This window comes from Macaca thibetana, chromosome 16 (assembly GCF_024542745.1).
Source record: "Macaca thibetana thibetana isolate TM-01 chromosome 16, ASM2454274v1, whole genome shotgun sequence".
NCBI classification, from domain to species: domain Eukaryota; kingdom Metazoa; phylum Chordata; class Mammalia; order Primates; family Cercopithecidae; genus Macaca; species Macaca thibetana.
The window spans coordinates 13,466,294-13,482,103 of record NC_065593.1 but is presented as its reverse complement, the minus strand read 5'-3'; the positions used below and the strand labels follow the sequence as shown (position 1 = coordinate 13,482,103).

Genomic DNA, 15,810 nt, shown 5'->3' with positions numbered 1-15,810 from the left:
TAAAGTGATATTTTCTAAAATATGTACCTATATTAGTAGCATGCAAGATGCTTTTACTTTTATTGATTTTTATTTTAATAATTATCGCATTTTAAATTAGGAAGAAAAACATAATGACAGTATCAAATGAAAGATTTATGGATATTATTTCTAGTAATATAAAAAATTTACTTTTTTTTTTTTGAGAGGGAGTCTCGCTCTTTCGCCCAGGCTGGAGTACAGTGGCGCGATCTGGGCTCACTGCAAGCTCCGCCTCCCAGGTGCACGCCATTCTTCTGCCTCACCCTCCTGAGTAGCTGGGATTACAGGTACCCGCCACCACACCTGGCTAATTTTTTTTTTTTTATTTTTTAGTTGAGACGGGTTTCACCGTGTTAGCCAGGATAGTCTCGATCTCCCGACCTCGTGATCCGCCTGCTTTGGCTTCCCAAAGTGCTGGGATTACAGGCGTTTGAGCCACTGTGCCCGGCCAAAATTTAACTTTTAAAGAACACTCATTTAAGTTAAAGAAAGGTGAGTGATTTAAAGAAAAATAGTATGCATATAATGGTATGGCTGATATATTAATATGGCAAATCATGATTGCGATATATGAAGGACTGAAGTTTCCTCCTTGATGAAATCAAGAACAGGTTAGATTAAAGCAGTAGATCCTAGACTTTTAGATTTTAATGATCAATAAAATGTAAAAAAAAAAAAAAAGAAGTTAGTAATCAACATGGGGTTGCTGACTTTTCATTGTGCTGAGTAAGGACATTAAGAACAACAAAGCTCATAATCCCAGCACTGCAGGAGGCCGAGGCAGGTGGATCACTTGAGATCAGGAGCTCGAGACCAGCCTGGCCAACATGGTAAAACCCTGCCTCTGCTAAAATTCCAAAAAATTAGCCGGGCGTGGTGGCAGGTGCCTGTAATCCCAGCTACTTGGGAGGCTGAGGCAGGAGAATGGCTGGCACCCAGGAGGTGCATGTTGCAGTGAGCCGAGATTGTGCCATTGCACTCCAGTCTGGGCAACAAGGGTGAAACTATGTCTCATAAAAAGATATTTAAAATTATTTAAAATGTTTTATAATTATAAAAGAAGTACATGTTGAAAATTTTCAGATTGTACAGTCATTCTTTTTCTCCCCCCTCCCCACTAAAATCAATTCACATTCTGCCATACAGATCTATCTCCGCTTTAGAAAGGAAATTTTTAACATTATAAATATGTATATGTATTTAATAATATGTAACATTATAATTTGTAACATAAATACAAGCATATATACATATATTATTCTATATAAATATACTATATACTATATTTATTCTATATAAAAATATATATCAGAAATATATCCTCTCAGAATAAAGGACAGACTTCTCCAGGAAAGGATATGTGGCAACCTTTCTTAGCCATTTGAGAACCACTGATTTACAAGACCTTCCATCTCTAAAATACTATGATTAGGTCTAGACTATCCTGAGTATTTACATGCCTTTCATTATTATCACTAACCTATATATTTCAAAAGACAATTAGGAATCTCTTTAACATCTCCTTGGGTAGAAAATCATAGATTGCAAGTGTTTTTCTCAGTCTTTTCATCTGCTTGTTGTATGAGTGCCTGTCTGTGCTCTATTACAGATTACCACTGGCTCCCTACATCAGAGTTTTAACCTGGGGTCCAAGACTTCAGGGTATTTGTAACACCATGAAAACATATGTGACATTTTGTGTGTGTGTGTTTTTTTTTTCCCTGGGGAAAGTTTCTAACTCTCTCCGATCCTAAAAGGTTAGAAACTAGTGCTTTAGATATGTTTCTTGCTTTTACGTTAAATAAATAATCCTATTCTTGGCTTGAGAGTCCCTTAAAAATTTTTCTTCATTTGCATTTCACAGCTGAATATTTGAGTTCTTTGTTCTCACCTTAACAGTCTTCTCATTAAAACCAAAAAATATTCTCCTCTAGCAATTAATCATAAGGAATTTAAATTTTTTATTTATTTTTTATTTTTTGACGTACCAAAAGACAGAAGGAGGCAGAGACTGATGCCCCACAATGAAAGTGACAGGCAGGGAGACAAGCAGCTAGAGACAGTGAGACACACAGGCACAGATAAAAGGCCTAAGGACAGAGAGACTAGACAAGCAAAAGAAATACAGAGAAACCTGGAAACACAGGAGAGACACAAGAACTGAGCAGACAGAGAAGAGGGATGGCAGAAAAATAGGCTGGCAGGGAGGGAATGGAGACTGACAGAGAAGGCAGTCAAAATCACCAAAAGGGATACAGACAGGCAAACAGAGAGAGAGAGAAGGGAAGACAGATAAAGGAAGAAAAAATAAGGTAAGAAGGAAGACAAAGTGATAATGGTGTTTTATACAACATAGTGCTTTATAATTTATAAAGTGCTATCACATACATTATTGCAGGCAGACAGGGAGAATCCAGCAGACAGATGGGGTGATGGAAGGATACAGGCCAATCAGACAGAAGAGAGGGGAGAGGGCCAATCAGAAAAAGAGGCTAGAATAGAGACCAAGACAGACAGATAAGAAGAAAGAACCAAGAAAAGAGAAGTAAGAGAGGGAAAGAGGGAAAGAGTGGAGAGACACAAAGATAGAGGCTGAAACAGTTAAACTCAGGAAAACAGGCAGTAAAAAAGCAGAAATGAAAGAACAGTGCATTGTGTGTACAAGTTTTATTATCATCTTTTTCAACGAGACCTGGTTAGAGGCTGTGTCTTTGTCTCCTTCAAAGAGTTATAAAATGTCTCTAAGGTGGCACGTGAGTGGAGCCAGAAGGCTGGATGAAAAAGGAAAAAAGTTTTAATCAGGATAAAGCTTTTTAGACTAGGAGGAAGACAAACTTCTTAGGCCTAGGTCAACAACCTAAAGGATCTTAGATTCACATGACCTTACATAATTCATACAGACTAAGTGAGAAAAGCAGGGCAGTCCTCTCTCTACTCTGTGTGCATGTAAGCTCAGCTTACTGTTACTTATTAACTGTGCCTATACGTATATGGTACTTTTTAGTACTACCGGTGCTTTCATGCCTTCTCCAATACATATTTCAGTGATGAAGGGACCAACAAAGCTGTCTTGCTGTCATCAGACCACTTACCATGCAGAGCAGACTACATTTGGAGAGAGTAAAGCCTTCCTGAGCACTCCTCAGGTACTGGTAGTGAACGCATGCAACCAGCAACTAGTCAATCCAAAAGACAAGTGCTTTGGGTAGCACTTGGCAGAATCCAAAAGACCAGAGATGGCAAGCCCAGCCAAGTTAGTTAGGAGTACTGACAGACTGACAGAGGAAGGAGCATCCAGAAAAACTGGAAGAAAAGTAGGGAGGAGTACAGCAAAACACAAGCAAAAGCAAGCAAGCAAAAAGACTTGTGTGTGTGTAGACTCTTCTCTGGAGCAGTATCCAGGAAATGTCAAACAGTGGCTGCTGCTGGGGAGAGGAACTTGGAGACTATGGGAGAAGGATGGGAGAGAGGCTTACTTTTCACAGTACACTTTCTGTACTTTTAAAATGTTGTACCGTAAGTATGTACTACCTATTTAGAAGTTAACTGGGAAAAAAGAAACAAAAGAAGAGAGAAAAGCAAGAAGAGATGTGGACAGCAAGAGCCTGCCAAGCAGACAGCAAAAAGGCAGGAAGGCAGCGAGAGACTGGGAAAATGGCAAAAAGACTGAGGCAGGCAGACTGTGTGAGGAACCAGAAAGACAGAAAAAGAGATAACTGAAATAAAGGCAAACATGAGAGAAGGCAGGGTAGGGGATGTGGCAAGAAGTTAGATAAGACTTTGAGGCAAAGGAGTTACTGAGAGGTTTAGGGTAGAGAGACTATCCTCATTGACGGATGTTGGCAGAAAAGAAGCAAAGGAAGAAAATGCTAGTAAGTACGAAGACTAAAGAGAAAAGCCTGAAACGGTGGGATAGCAGCAAATAGGGTAGACAGGCAAGAGAGATCTAAAGGGAGGCAAGGGAAAAGGAGGAACTTAACAGGCACAAATAAGAAAAGGAACAAGCAGAAGGGCAAGAGAAGAGGCAAACCAAGATGGGGAGCCGTGGCAGGGCCTGGAAGGTAGACAAACCGAGAGATGCAGGCTAAAAAAGTGATAGAGACAGGCAGGCGGGGAGACAGATGGCTAGAGAGAGAGTGGTGGGCAAACAGCCAGAGAAGCAGACAGACAACCAGAGAGGAAAAAGAGGCTGCCAGCCAGTCAGGGAGGAGCAGACAGGCAGGCAGGCAGAACCATAACAGGAGCAAGCAGGTAAAGAGGCAGAAACAAGGAGAGAAGAAGAAAAATCAAGAGGTCAGTAGAGAGAGAGAGAGAGAGAGAGAGAGAGAATAGGGAAGAGATACAGACAGGCAAAAGGGAGGATGGACAAGGAGAGGGAGAATAAGGCAAATTAGCAAATCCACATGCAAAGCACACTCGAGAGAGAGAATGACGAATGTTTGTATAGGGATGCACACAGCCACCTTGAGCCACCCGCACCTGCGGATCATGGCACATGTGGCAGGCAGAGACTCTCAGTATAGAGAGAGGGCACAGAGGCAGAGAGGCTGCAGCGCACATGATGCGCAGCGTGGCCCACATTCACGTGGAGACGCTCTTCCCATACACAGTACGACCCACAGACACACACAGAAGGGGCCAGAAAGAGGGGGAGTCAGGCACACATGAGGAAGAGCCACACACAGTCAGAGACTGGAAGACAGAAGCAAGCAGAAAGAAGACAGAGACGGAAAGTCACTTAGAGGTGACAGAGCCTGAGGGTCCGAGGGATGAGAAGGATAGTCTCAGTTAAAAACAAAGACATAAATAGAGATAAGCCCACATATAGAAAGAGGGAGATAACCAGATGAACTAGTAAAGAGGGACAGAGAAAGAAGACAGGACAGCAAAATCGACTGGAAAACTAGAAGAGGAGGAGGAGTTAGACTTAGTACAGAAATGATGTGGGAACCGAAGCAAGAGAATTCCAAAGGCCAGGTTGAAAAAAAAGAGATGGAAACCAACACCCAATAAAGTGCATTAGTGTGGGGAGTGGAACATTAATAAAGAACATTTTAGCTTCATAAACAAAAATGTGCGTCATCTTCCCAGTCACTAATACTTTCTGGTTGCTGCCCACCTACCCCTCCCTCTCAGGGTGCTCTTGAGCACCGCAGAAGATGGGTGGCCAGCAGTTACACTGGAGAGGTAGAGGAATAGCCCAGAGAGAAATGATTCCACAGGCATGGAATGGGAAGCAAGGGAAGGGGCAAAGGGAGATCAAAGGAACGGGAGGAAGCTAGAGTAAGAAAGGGTCAACAACAATGTAAGAGGGTAGAACTGAGCTATTTGCCCTCCTTCCTTTGCTCAATTTGGCAAGGATCATTTTCTGTCTAGACCTCTCTGAGCAAATCTGTATGAGAAAGCTACTTTGGGACTCCTTTCCAACTGTCCAATTCCTGGTACCACTTTACCATAAACACTGGGGTACAGTTGGAAATCACAGGTTAGAAAGTTAGATGAAAATGCCTGGGTATAACCCCTACCTCTGCTTTTTCTCAGTTCCAGCTCCTTTCTCTTTCACGGTACCTCAGTTGCTTCTACTTTATCGGATAGTGTTGGAGATCATGGAGGGAAGGCAAATATACTGAAACGGAAGAAAAAAGAACATAATTTCATGATCTTCAGATTTGACTCTTTCATCTTTATCCTAAAAATTTGTTCTATTTACCCCCAAATTAATCTCTCAAGTCAGTTGAATTTTACATTCTAGCAACTGGAGGAGGGGAAAGCGAGGGAAAGGGGTAAAAGAGTAAAGATAAAATTTACAACAATTATAAATCACTGAAAAGGCTGGGTAAAGGGGAGAATCAAACATGGACTCCTTTGAAAAAAACTCAATCATCGTATCTATTCATATCTCTCCCCCAAAAGTCACCAGGATTTCTATCACTTTTTTTAAAGAAAGAAGAAAAAAATCCAGTCCCGCTTCTCATTTAAAAGATATGTACACAATTAAATGCGTTGTGACTTCAATGAGGTATGTAGAAACAGAGTTATATATAAACATATATTTCATCTTTTTCCTTTTCAATGCCTGAAGGGGAAAAAAACCTTCACATCAAACCACTCCCTTCTGAAGTATTCAAAAAAAAAAAAGCTTTTCTTTAGAGAAGGGAGGTGGGGAGGAAGAGACTAGTAAAGAAAATAAAAAAAATTAAATCTAGTTGGACTAGTATCTAACTAGTTAACCTTTAACAATTTATGCTGATGTCAGACTGAGCATGAGTACTGATTAATGCCCCCCCTCAAATATTTTTTATAAGGGGGGAGTTAGTCACAGCAGCCATTTTTGTTTTATGTAGAAATCCTTCATGCCCCCCCAACACACACACACACACACACACACACACACACACACACACACACACACACTCTTCAGTACACAAGGAAAATATCTCTATTAATCTGTGCACTAATCAGTTATGAAAAAGGAGAAATTTGTGGGTTTCTGGGTAGAGGCTTGGAGATGGGGGTGTAACAGGGAGGAGAATGGGGGGGTGAAAAATGAAATATTAAGCCAGCCATTTTGTTTGAAAAGGGGATTTTCCCCCCTCTCCCTTTCTTTATGGAGGGGGTGGCGGTGCTGGAGGGGGGGTTGTTTTAAAAATAATTTCAAGGCGGCCATCTTAGTGCCTCAGCTCTGAGAAATATTTCTGAGCGCCCCCCTCAGAATTTAAATATATTTAAAGCAACGGAGAGGGGGGCAGAGAGAAGTCGAAAACTTTTATATATATACATATATATATATATATATTTTAAATCCCCCTTTCTTGTTCTCTTGGGAGGAAAGAGAGAAGGAAAAAAAGTCTTTCCTCAATTTTTTCCAAGACAATTTTTGGGGGTGGTTTGGCCCCCCTCCTCAGACGGCGGCCCCGAGGGTGGGGGTTTCGGAGGGGGGTGGCCCGGGGGTTTGGGGGGCTGGGGGAGGCGGTGAGGAGGAGGAGGACGCCGCCGCCGAGGAGGAGGAGGAGGAGGAGGAGGAGGAGGAGGTGGTGGTGGTAGCGGTGGGGGAGGCGGGCGGGCGGTGGGTGGGGGGGTGGTGGGGGGGCCAGAGCCACAGGATGGCTTCCCCTCTGAGGGACGAGGAGGAGGAGGAGGAGGAGATGGTGGTGTCGGAGGAGGAAGAAGAGGAGGAAGAAGAGGGCGACGAGGAGGAGGAGGAGGTGGAGGCGGCCGACGAGGACGATGAGGAGGACGACGACGAGGGAGTACTCGGGCGCGGGCCGGGCCACGACCGGGGCCGCGACCGCCACAGCCCCCCCGGCTGCCACCTCTTCCCGCCGCCGCCGCCGCCGCCGCCGCCACCGCTGCCCCCGCCGCCGCCGCCCCCGCCGCCAGGTAAGCGGCCGCCCCGACTCCCCCCCAAGCCCGAGTGGGAGCCGCGGGCGCGCGAAGCCGGGCGGGGGCGAGGCACCCACCGCGCGGCCGAGCCGAGGCGAATCCGGAGCGCGAATCCGGGGCTCGGGCCCGTGGCCCCGCGGCGGTCCGGGCGGTCGGGGCGGGCGGTGGCGGCTGCGACCGCGGGGCCAGGCCTCCTCCCCTCCCCCGCCGCACCCCTCCCCCGCCGCCGCCGCCGCCGCCGCCGCCACCGCCGCCGCCGCCACCCCGGCTGGAGAGCGCTGGGCGCGAGCTGCGCGCGCGGACCGGGCCACTCGGTCGCGGCTTTCGGGGGAGGAGGAGGAGGAGGTTTTTTTTTTACCCTCGGCGGGGAGGGGGTAGGCAGGAAACGGCCAAGGCGAAGCCAGGGCCCCCTCCCTGGCCGAGCGAGGGACCGCGGAGACCCTGGCGGCCGGACGGCGGCGTGGGGGAGGGGCGCGTGGGGGAGGGGCGGCCGCGCGAGCGCCCCTCGGGCTCGGGCCCCGGTGGGGTTGGACCGAGGGAGAGTGGGGTTTCCCCGCCCGGAGCAGCCGACGGGCCTGCCCCCTCCGCTCAGGACTTGGGCAGGCAGAGTGGGGACGGTGTCCATCGGACCCCCCCTCCACCCGCGAGGACTTAGATGCCCGCCAGCTGAGGGGCGTGCGGTGGCACGCGAGGGAGGGGTCTTGTGAATGTTTGTGGGCTGCTGATGAGTAGGGGCAGGTGGTGGCTACAGTCCACGCAGACCACTTCCTGGAATAAGACTGGAGCTCGTCCCCTCGCTCCCCCAGCCTGTGCAGGGGACAGCAGTCCCTTAGGATTGGGGAGCGGAGAGGAGAGTGTCTGGGGAACCAGATGCCCCCAGCTCCACCCCCTTCATCTCGCCGGGCCTCTGGGCTCTTTTGTGTCAAGTGCGGTGGGGGGGGGGGTCCCTCTCCTGACCCCGTCAGTCTGGGGTGGCCAAGCTGCCCAGCTGTGACTCTCACGTGGCTGCCATTCACTGTCACTCACTCTCTCGCTGAAACCACCCACTCCCTGAGCACGTTGGGGGGCGTGAACTGCCCACCCAGCTGTTCTGCAGCTTGACCATCACTCAGCACCCGTCCCCCGAGGTGACAAGTCACCCGGCGGCACTCTCTGGGCGGCGCTCTCCAGACCGCTGCGCCGCGTCAGGCGCCCAGCGGTGTCCCCCTCAGACTACCCTCCTAGTGGAGTGATTTCTAGTCTTCTTTGGGATAGGTGAGCATCTGGGTGTCCACACCCCCCGCCTGGGGAACGGCAGGGGGACGTCCGCACCCCCGGGCCTCTGGCTGCCATGCGGCACAAATGCACCAAACTTCAAAACGGCCAACACCGGGCTCTTTGTAAAACTCATATTGATCCGTGTGGCTTCTGTGGCAAACGTTCCTGTCTAGCCGAGACGACCTTTGGGGGAGCGGGGGGTGCTTTCTTGTGGGTCGGGGAGGGATGTGCGTCTCCTGGAAACTGGATAAAGTCTCCCGGTCCCCCAAGCTTGTCTGAAAAAGGGAAAAGTTTTGAAAAAGTTCTCCCAGAGAGCCCCCTGCCTTGGCAGGAAGGGGAGGAATGAGGAGTTGTGGGGAGAGGGTGCCTTTGGGGTTGCCTCCGGCAGAGGCGCTGAAAAGAGGAAAAGAAAGGCCGCCAGGTCCTGCCAGGGGCTTGGCAGCGCTCACCTATTTGTATTGGGACTTGGAGTCTGGGGTGGGGTTGGGTGGGTCTCGGATCTGGGTACGTGGGGGAGAGAAGCGAGAAAGGATCCGAGGTTGAGATGGGTCTTTGTGTCAACCTGGCCTCCGCTTTCCTTCTTGGCTTTCTGAATAGACCAGAAGAAACGTCAAAGGCTGCTTACATTTTACATCTGAAATGAAAACCCACCTCCCCTCTCCCCCTGGGCAATTTTTATCTCCCTTTCAGCCCTCCAAGTCGAATGAGTGACCCAGATACACCCCCTCAGATGACTTTCGGAGGTAAAACTTCGGGAAAATATTTTTAGCCCACTCATTATTTCTGTCTACCTAAGTGTGGGGAAAATAACCCTCCTCTAAGGCAATGTGTTCAGGCTGCCCTCGCTCTTCCTTGTCTAGAATATGCATTTGTGCACAGGAGAGGTTTCCATTGTTTTCCATTCCGACTGCTTTGATTCTCACCATTTTGTTTTACATTCTTACTCAAGACCAATTTTATCCCTTCCCCCTCTCTCCAGTCTTCTTACATTGTTAAACGTTTAAAATAATAGCAGTCGTGTTGGTGGGGGAAGGGAGCAGGAAGCCAAAAACTCATTTCTTCTCCCTCCCCCTTCTGGCAAGTCGAGAGAAATAATATAACATAATATATAGATGTGATTCCTTGGGGGTGGGGGTGGGGAATGATTGTGGGTGGTGCGGAAAATTCTGGTAGTTTCTTTGCAAAAGGTCTGAAAATACAAACCCACCCCCTGCCTGCAGTACGCATGTGCAGCAGACCTATTATGGTGGTGCGTTGTGGGGGAGGGAGGGGAATTTGAGAAAAAATAAATATATGTGTGAGAGATTGATGGTGAGATTAGAAGAAGAGAGGGGCGGGCAGGAGGCGAGGCTTCGGTCGAGACTCCTCCCGCTTGCTCGGGCGGCCAGGCTCCGCCCTGCGCCCTCCGGCCCCCGCCTCTTTCCTCCCTGCCTCCCTGAGATCCGAGCCGGGGATGTGGGAGAGTCTGGGCTCCAGGCCAGCATTGAGTGGCTGCTGAGACCGAGGTTGGGACTTAGATTTGCTTTATTACCCGTCCTTGCTTTTCCTCGCCATTCTCGCCTTGCCTCTCCCGCCACCGACGTCTGCCCAAGTTCGGGAACCTCCCGCTGGGGTGGGGAGTAGAGTGAACGGGCTTGTGCACCACCCCTGGCTGGTGGTGGCCGAGGCCGTGTCCCTGATCCTTAGCCAGTTGGCCTGCCCTTGCCACTGCCCCGGCAGCCTCCGTTTCCATGTTCAAGTCAACCGAAGTCCCTGGGGCCAGGGGAGCCGGCTGCTGGGGCATGGCGCCTTCCTTGCTGACTTCCTATTACAGTCCCCATTCCGTTTCACACCCGGGCTCTGGGCAGCCACCTCCCTGCACACACGCACACAGTCCTAGAGTGTCTTCCTGCACAAGGGGACACAGGATGCTGTAGTTAGCAGGAAAGGTGGCACTGAAGGAAGGAGAGGCTCCGACTCTGAGGCAGTGGAAACGGAGGCCTCTGGTGTTAATTGTGGCTAATTTTCCGTTGGCTGTTGAGGGAGGGAGAAAGGATTGTGTGTCCTAGAGCTAGGGGCTGGGCCAAGCCCAGGCTTTCCCGTCCTGCGTCGGCTGCCTCTCTCTGTACTAGACAGGTCTGGCTGGTTAGTCTAGTGCTTGGTAGGGGAGGGAGGCGAACCAGAGCCCCAGGGCGCCAGGTCTGTGGGGCATCCTGTCTTCCTTTATGTGGGGTAACTCTCCATTCCCCAAGCCTTCACAGAGTGAGTGACACCTTCACAGATATGGGGTGGGGGGACATCAGGGAAGAGCCTGCCTGGGGCCCTCTGATAGAGACATCTGGGGAGAAAGCCAGGGACCTAGCCCTGCTGAAGCAGGTACAGGCCCTCCTCTGGATTTGTGGGCCTCAGTGTGTGTGGGTGGGTGCGCGCGCGCGTGTGCTTTTGAGAAGGCATGTGCTGGGTGTGTCTGTCTGCGCCTATATCTTTGTTTGGGTCTCCCATACTGCCTATAGATGAATGGGTCAGGATATCTGGAACAAAATACGGAGGTGAAGGGTGAGATCGGGAAACAAAGGGTATGGCCCCCAAGTTCTCAGAGGGAGCGGGGAGATGGGAATAGAATTGAAGGTAGGTTTTAGGCTACTTGGGAGGAGGAATGTTTAGGTAATTGTGGAGACTTTCTCCTGTCGAATTAGGGTGTGATGAAGGAGGCAGACACTGTGATCCTGTGGGCAAGAAGTAAAAATGACCAGCTGAGGATTTCTTTTCCTCCAGGACTGTGTTGGGGTGACAGGATGCCTGGTAATTATCCGAGGAAATGTAAATAGAGGCCTCCCTCTTGGCAAAAGGATGTCAGGGCCCCAGGGTGTTAGTGTGAGAACCCAGGTGTCCACCTTTGGCTCTCCCTCCCCAGCATCTGGCTTAGGGAGCTGCCAGCTTGTGTCTCCCCACTCCAAGTGCTGGGGTCAGGCCAGGCCAGCAGCTGGGCATGGCTTCCCCAGTTCCTGGGCAGGATGCCAGCTGGCGAAGTGAGGGGGAAGGCAGGAGGAGCCCTGGCGGTGACTGAAAGGACCTGCCACAGTCAGAGCCCATGGCCTGGAGCCTGGTCCCTTGTTAGTAGGAAGGGAGGGAGGGGAGTGGTTTGGCTGCTCTTCTCTTCTGACCCCTGACCTCCCATTCAGAACCAGAGCATCCCGGAGTACTCGAAACACTTTCTGTTTGCATCCAGTGAGGGGAGGCAGGGCTTGGAGGAGTTAATGCCCCAGTTCCTAGAGAGCGGGAACTGCCGTGGTGGGGAAGGGGCAAGTTGAGGGGCCTCAGGGGCTGGAAACCTAGAGGCTTAGGTTTTCTGATGCTTTTTGCTTCAAAGATAAGGATGACATTCGGCTGCTGCCTTCAGCATTGGGTGTGAAGAAGAGAAAACGAGGACCCAAGAAACAGAAGGAGAACAAGCCAGGAAAACCCCGAAAACGCAAGAAGCGTGTAAGTGTGAAGAATTTCTAACTCCGTGGCAAGGCTCAGGAGACCCATTCTCAGAGACCTACATTTTCTCTGGTCCTGATTACTGGTGTGGGGGTAGGGGTCTGAAGCCAGGGAGGCTTGATCCCCTGGGCCCCCCAATTCCCTGCCACTGTTGGCCCGTATCTCAGGGATCTGGGACCCTAACTTCATTCACCGCAACCTAGTGAAGAGCCTTGTTGTCAGCGTGACTTGCCTCAGCAGCAAAGAGAAGCAGTTGAAAGCACAAGCTCCGGAAGAAGACTGTATGAATTCAAGAGTCCAACATTCCTCTGTCTAGGATACCAGGCCATTTATTTGGCTCTCTGTGCCTTAGTTTCCTCATCTGTAAAAGTAGATAATGGCCGGGTACAGTGCTTCACGCTTGTAATCCCAGCACTTTGGGAGGCTGAGCCGGGTGGATCATTTGAGGTCAGGAGTTCGAGACCAGCCTGGCCAACATGGTGAAACTCCATCTCTACTAAAAATACAAAAATTAGCCGGGCGCAGTAGTACATGTCTGTAATCCCAGCTACTCAGGAGGCTGAGGCAGGAGGATTGCTTGAACCCGGGAGGTGGAGGTTGCAGTGAGCTGAGATCACACCACTGCATTCCAGCATGGGCAATAGAGCAAGACTCCATCTCCAAAAACAAACAAACAAAAAAAGGAGATAAAAAATTAGTTACTATCACATATGATTGTTGTGAAGATTAAAAGAGATAAGATATGGTATGTGCTGAGAACAGTTTCTGGCAGTGGTAGAGATGAATAAATGTTATTTTTATTTCTTTTTCTTAGGACAGTGAGGAGGAATTTGGTTCTGAGCGAGATGAGTACCGGGAGAAGTCAGAGAGTGGGGGGAGTGAATATGGAACCGGACCAGGTCGGAAACGAAGAAGGAAGCACCGAGAAAAAAAGGAGAAGAAGACAAAGCGGCGGAAAAAGGGGGAGGGAGATGGGGGGCAAAAGGTGAGTAGAATTAGGGAATGAGAGTGAGAAATCCGCATTAAAGATGGGCATGAGGAGGGGAGGAATGGAGACTGGACTGGAGAATGGAGCAAGAAGCAAGAAAGCCCAGGGAAGCTGGTGGGTTGGTAGACAGGCATGTGTGGGGCCTGGAATAGGGCCTGGAGGAGCACCTACTTCACCAAAGCCCCTCTCCCGCAGCAAGTGGAACAGAAGTCATCAGCAACTCTGCTTCTGACCTGGGGCCTGGAGGATGTGGAGCATGTGTTCTCTGAGGAGGATTACCACACACTCACCAACTACAAAGCCTTCAGCCAGTTCATGAGGTGCGGTAAGACTGAGGAATCCTCGCTAATAGACACTTTTAATTTGAGGGAGGCCCTGGACCCCTTGGAATCTGATGAAAGCTATGAAACTGCTCTCCAGAGAATTCACGGCATATACACACCCAATTCCACACGTCATTTCAGGGAACTCTTGGACTCGTAAGGATCCAAGAACCCCAGTTAAGACCTCTTCACTGAGGGGCGAGGGGTGGAAGGGCGATCATGATTCCAGTGCTGGGTTAGAGAACTCTTTCGCAACAGAATGAAGTGAGGACAGAATATAGTGAGCCCTCCGCTGCCCCAACAGCTCCATCTTCTGCTCTGTGACTTCTCTCTAGCTGGACCTGAGAGATACCATCAGTGTTCCTAAACTTCCTTTGCTCACTTAGCAGGTCCCGTGCCCCTTCCTTAGGCCCTGGTAATAATGGAGGGTCCATTGCTGGCCGTGGGACCTGAGCTTCAGTGGCTCCTAAAGAAGGGTAGAGAATAGTAGAGTAGAAAATAACAGAGATGGGCCGGGTCCGGTGGCTCACGGCTGTAATTCCGGCACTTTCGGAGGCCAAGGCAGGTGGATCACCTGAGGTCAGGAGTTCAAGACCATCCCGACCAACATGGCGAAACCCCGTCTCTACTAAATACAAAAAAAATTAGCTGGGCGTGGTGGCACATGCCTATAATCCCAGCTACTCAGGAGGCTAGGCAGGAGAATCGCTTGAACCCAGGAGGTGAAGGTTGTAGCGAGCCAAGATCACGCCATTGTGCTCTAGCCTGGGCAATGAGCGAAACTCCATCTCAGAAAAAGAAAAGAAAAAGAAAACAGTGCAGACGTATTTTTGGGGAGGAGGCACTTTAACATATCAGTTCAGTGCTCTGGAGGCAGCTGCTGAGGTTCAGATCTGGTTACATTTTGGGCAAGCAACTTAACCTCTTCAATCCTCAATTTTCTCTTCTATAAACCGGGAATAGTAATATATACGTCATAGGAATCTGTGTGGGTTGGGTGGGATAGTGAATAGAAAGCACAGTACAATCAGTGCCTAGCCCCTAGGGAACATTCAGTAACTGATGACTGTCATTAGTAATGTTGTCTCACCTACCTCACTGCTGAACATGGGGCTTTGCTCAGCACCATGGCTCACCCATGTCAGCACAAGTGTTTAGCACCCCACCCCAGAGCAGAACCAGCATGGTCTATCTCTTTCACACTTCGTCCTACAGAAGCCCATCTTCAGGGCCCATGGAACTTACTAGTAAAATGCAGAGAATCATAGCAACTCAAGGGTATTATTGTGAGGACGAGATAAGGTATAATGTATGTGAAAGTGTTTTATGAACTGTAAAGTAGTATACAAAAGTAAAGTATTTTTGTTAGTTTTATCTTAACCTTTTATGTTTTTCAGTTTTATTTTGCTGTTTTTTATTTTCCTTTTTTTTTTTGAGATGGAGTTTCACTCCGTCGCCAGGCTGGAGTGTAGTGGCGCAATCTCGGCTTACTGCAACCTCTACCTCCCAGGTCCAAGCAATTCTCCTGCCTCAGCCTCCCGAGTAGCTGGGACTACGCGTGCCACCATGCCCCACTAATTTTTGTATTTTTAGTAGAGACAGGGTTTCACCATGTTGGCCAGGATGGTCTCCATCTCTTGACCTCATGATCCACCCGCCTTGGCCTCCCAAAGTGTTGGGATTACTGGCATGAGCCACCGTGCCCGGCCTATTTCCCTTTTTTTAAAGACAGGGTCTCATTCTGTTATTCAGGCTGCAGTGCAGTGGTATGATCATAGCTCACTGTATCCTCCAACTTCTGGGCTCAAGTCATCCTCCTGCCTCAGCCTCAGGCGCCACCACACCCAGCTAATTATTTTTTTTAATTTTAATTTTAGTTTTTTGTAGAGACAGGATCTCGTTTTGTTGCCCAGGCTTATCTCACAGTCCCGGGGTCAAGCGATCCTCCTGCTTCAGCCTGGGATTACAGGCATGAGCCACCGTGCCTGGTCTGTATTTCTTTTTTAATGCTTTTTTAAACCTTTTCTTTCTCTGCTTTTTTAAAACTTATTTTTATTTGTTTAGTTTCTTTTTTTTTTTTTTTTTTTTTTTTTTTTTTTTTTTTTTTTTTTGAGACGGAGTCTCGCGCTGTGTCACCCAGGCTGGAGTGCAGTGGCGCGATCTCGGCTCACTGCAAGCTCCGCCTCCCAGGTTCACGCCATTCTCCTGCCTCAGCCTCCGAGTAGCTGGGACTACAGGCGCCCGCCACCACGCCCGGCTAGTTTTTTGTATTTTTAGTAGAGACGGGGTTTCACCATGTTAGCCAGGATGGTCTCGATCTCCTGACCTCGTGATCCGCCCGTCTCGGCCTCCCAAAGTGCTGGGATTACAGGCTTG

General features: G+C 49.3%; 2 protein-coding genes across 16 annotated transcripts in view; one reads left to right on the top strand and one right to left on the bottom strand.

Moving 5' to 3' along the window:
- Window positions 1–15,810, bottom strand: part of NAA38 (N-alpha-acetyltransferase 38, NatC auxiliary subunit) — a 226,289-nt gene that overhangs the window by 21,989 nt on the left and 188,490 nt on the right. The window contains exon 1 of one of the 3 annotated variants that reach the window (XM_050765555.1): window positions 8,716–8,725. The exons of 1 other annotated variant lie outside the window; for it this stretch is intronic. The gene's annotated coding sequence lies outside the window, so the exon portion shown is untranslated. Of the gene's footprint in view, window positions 1–6,609; window positions 6,620–8,715; window positions 8,726–15,810 lie in introns of those variants that run through there. One more of the 3 variants, XM_050765554.1, reaches the window with a different exon arrangement.
- The window catches only part of CHD3 (chromodomain helicase DNA binding protein 3), a 28,397-nt gene continuing 19,626 nt past the window's right edge, over window positions 7,040–15,810 (top strand). For 8 of the 13 annotated variants that reach the window (XM_050765166.1, XM_050765156.1, XM_050765161.1 and 5 more), the window contains exons 1-4: window positions 7,040–7,401; window positions 12,011–12,123; window positions 12,938–13,108; window positions 13,307–13,431. In XM_050765166.1, coding sequence (XP_050621123.1) covers window positions 7,125–7,401; window positions 12,011–12,123; window positions 12,938–13,108; window positions 13,307–13,431 — 686 coding nt within the window. In that variant the 5' untranslated portion in view covers window positions 7,040–7,124. Of the gene's footprint in view, window positions 7,402–7,983; window positions 8,659–10,021; window positions 10,167–11,118; window positions 11,443–12,010; window positions 12,124–12,937; window positions 13,109–13,306; window positions 13,432–15,810 lie in introns of those variants that run through there. The other 5 variants (XM_050765163.1, XM_050765162.1, XM_050765160.1 and 2 more) reach the window with 4 other exon arrangements.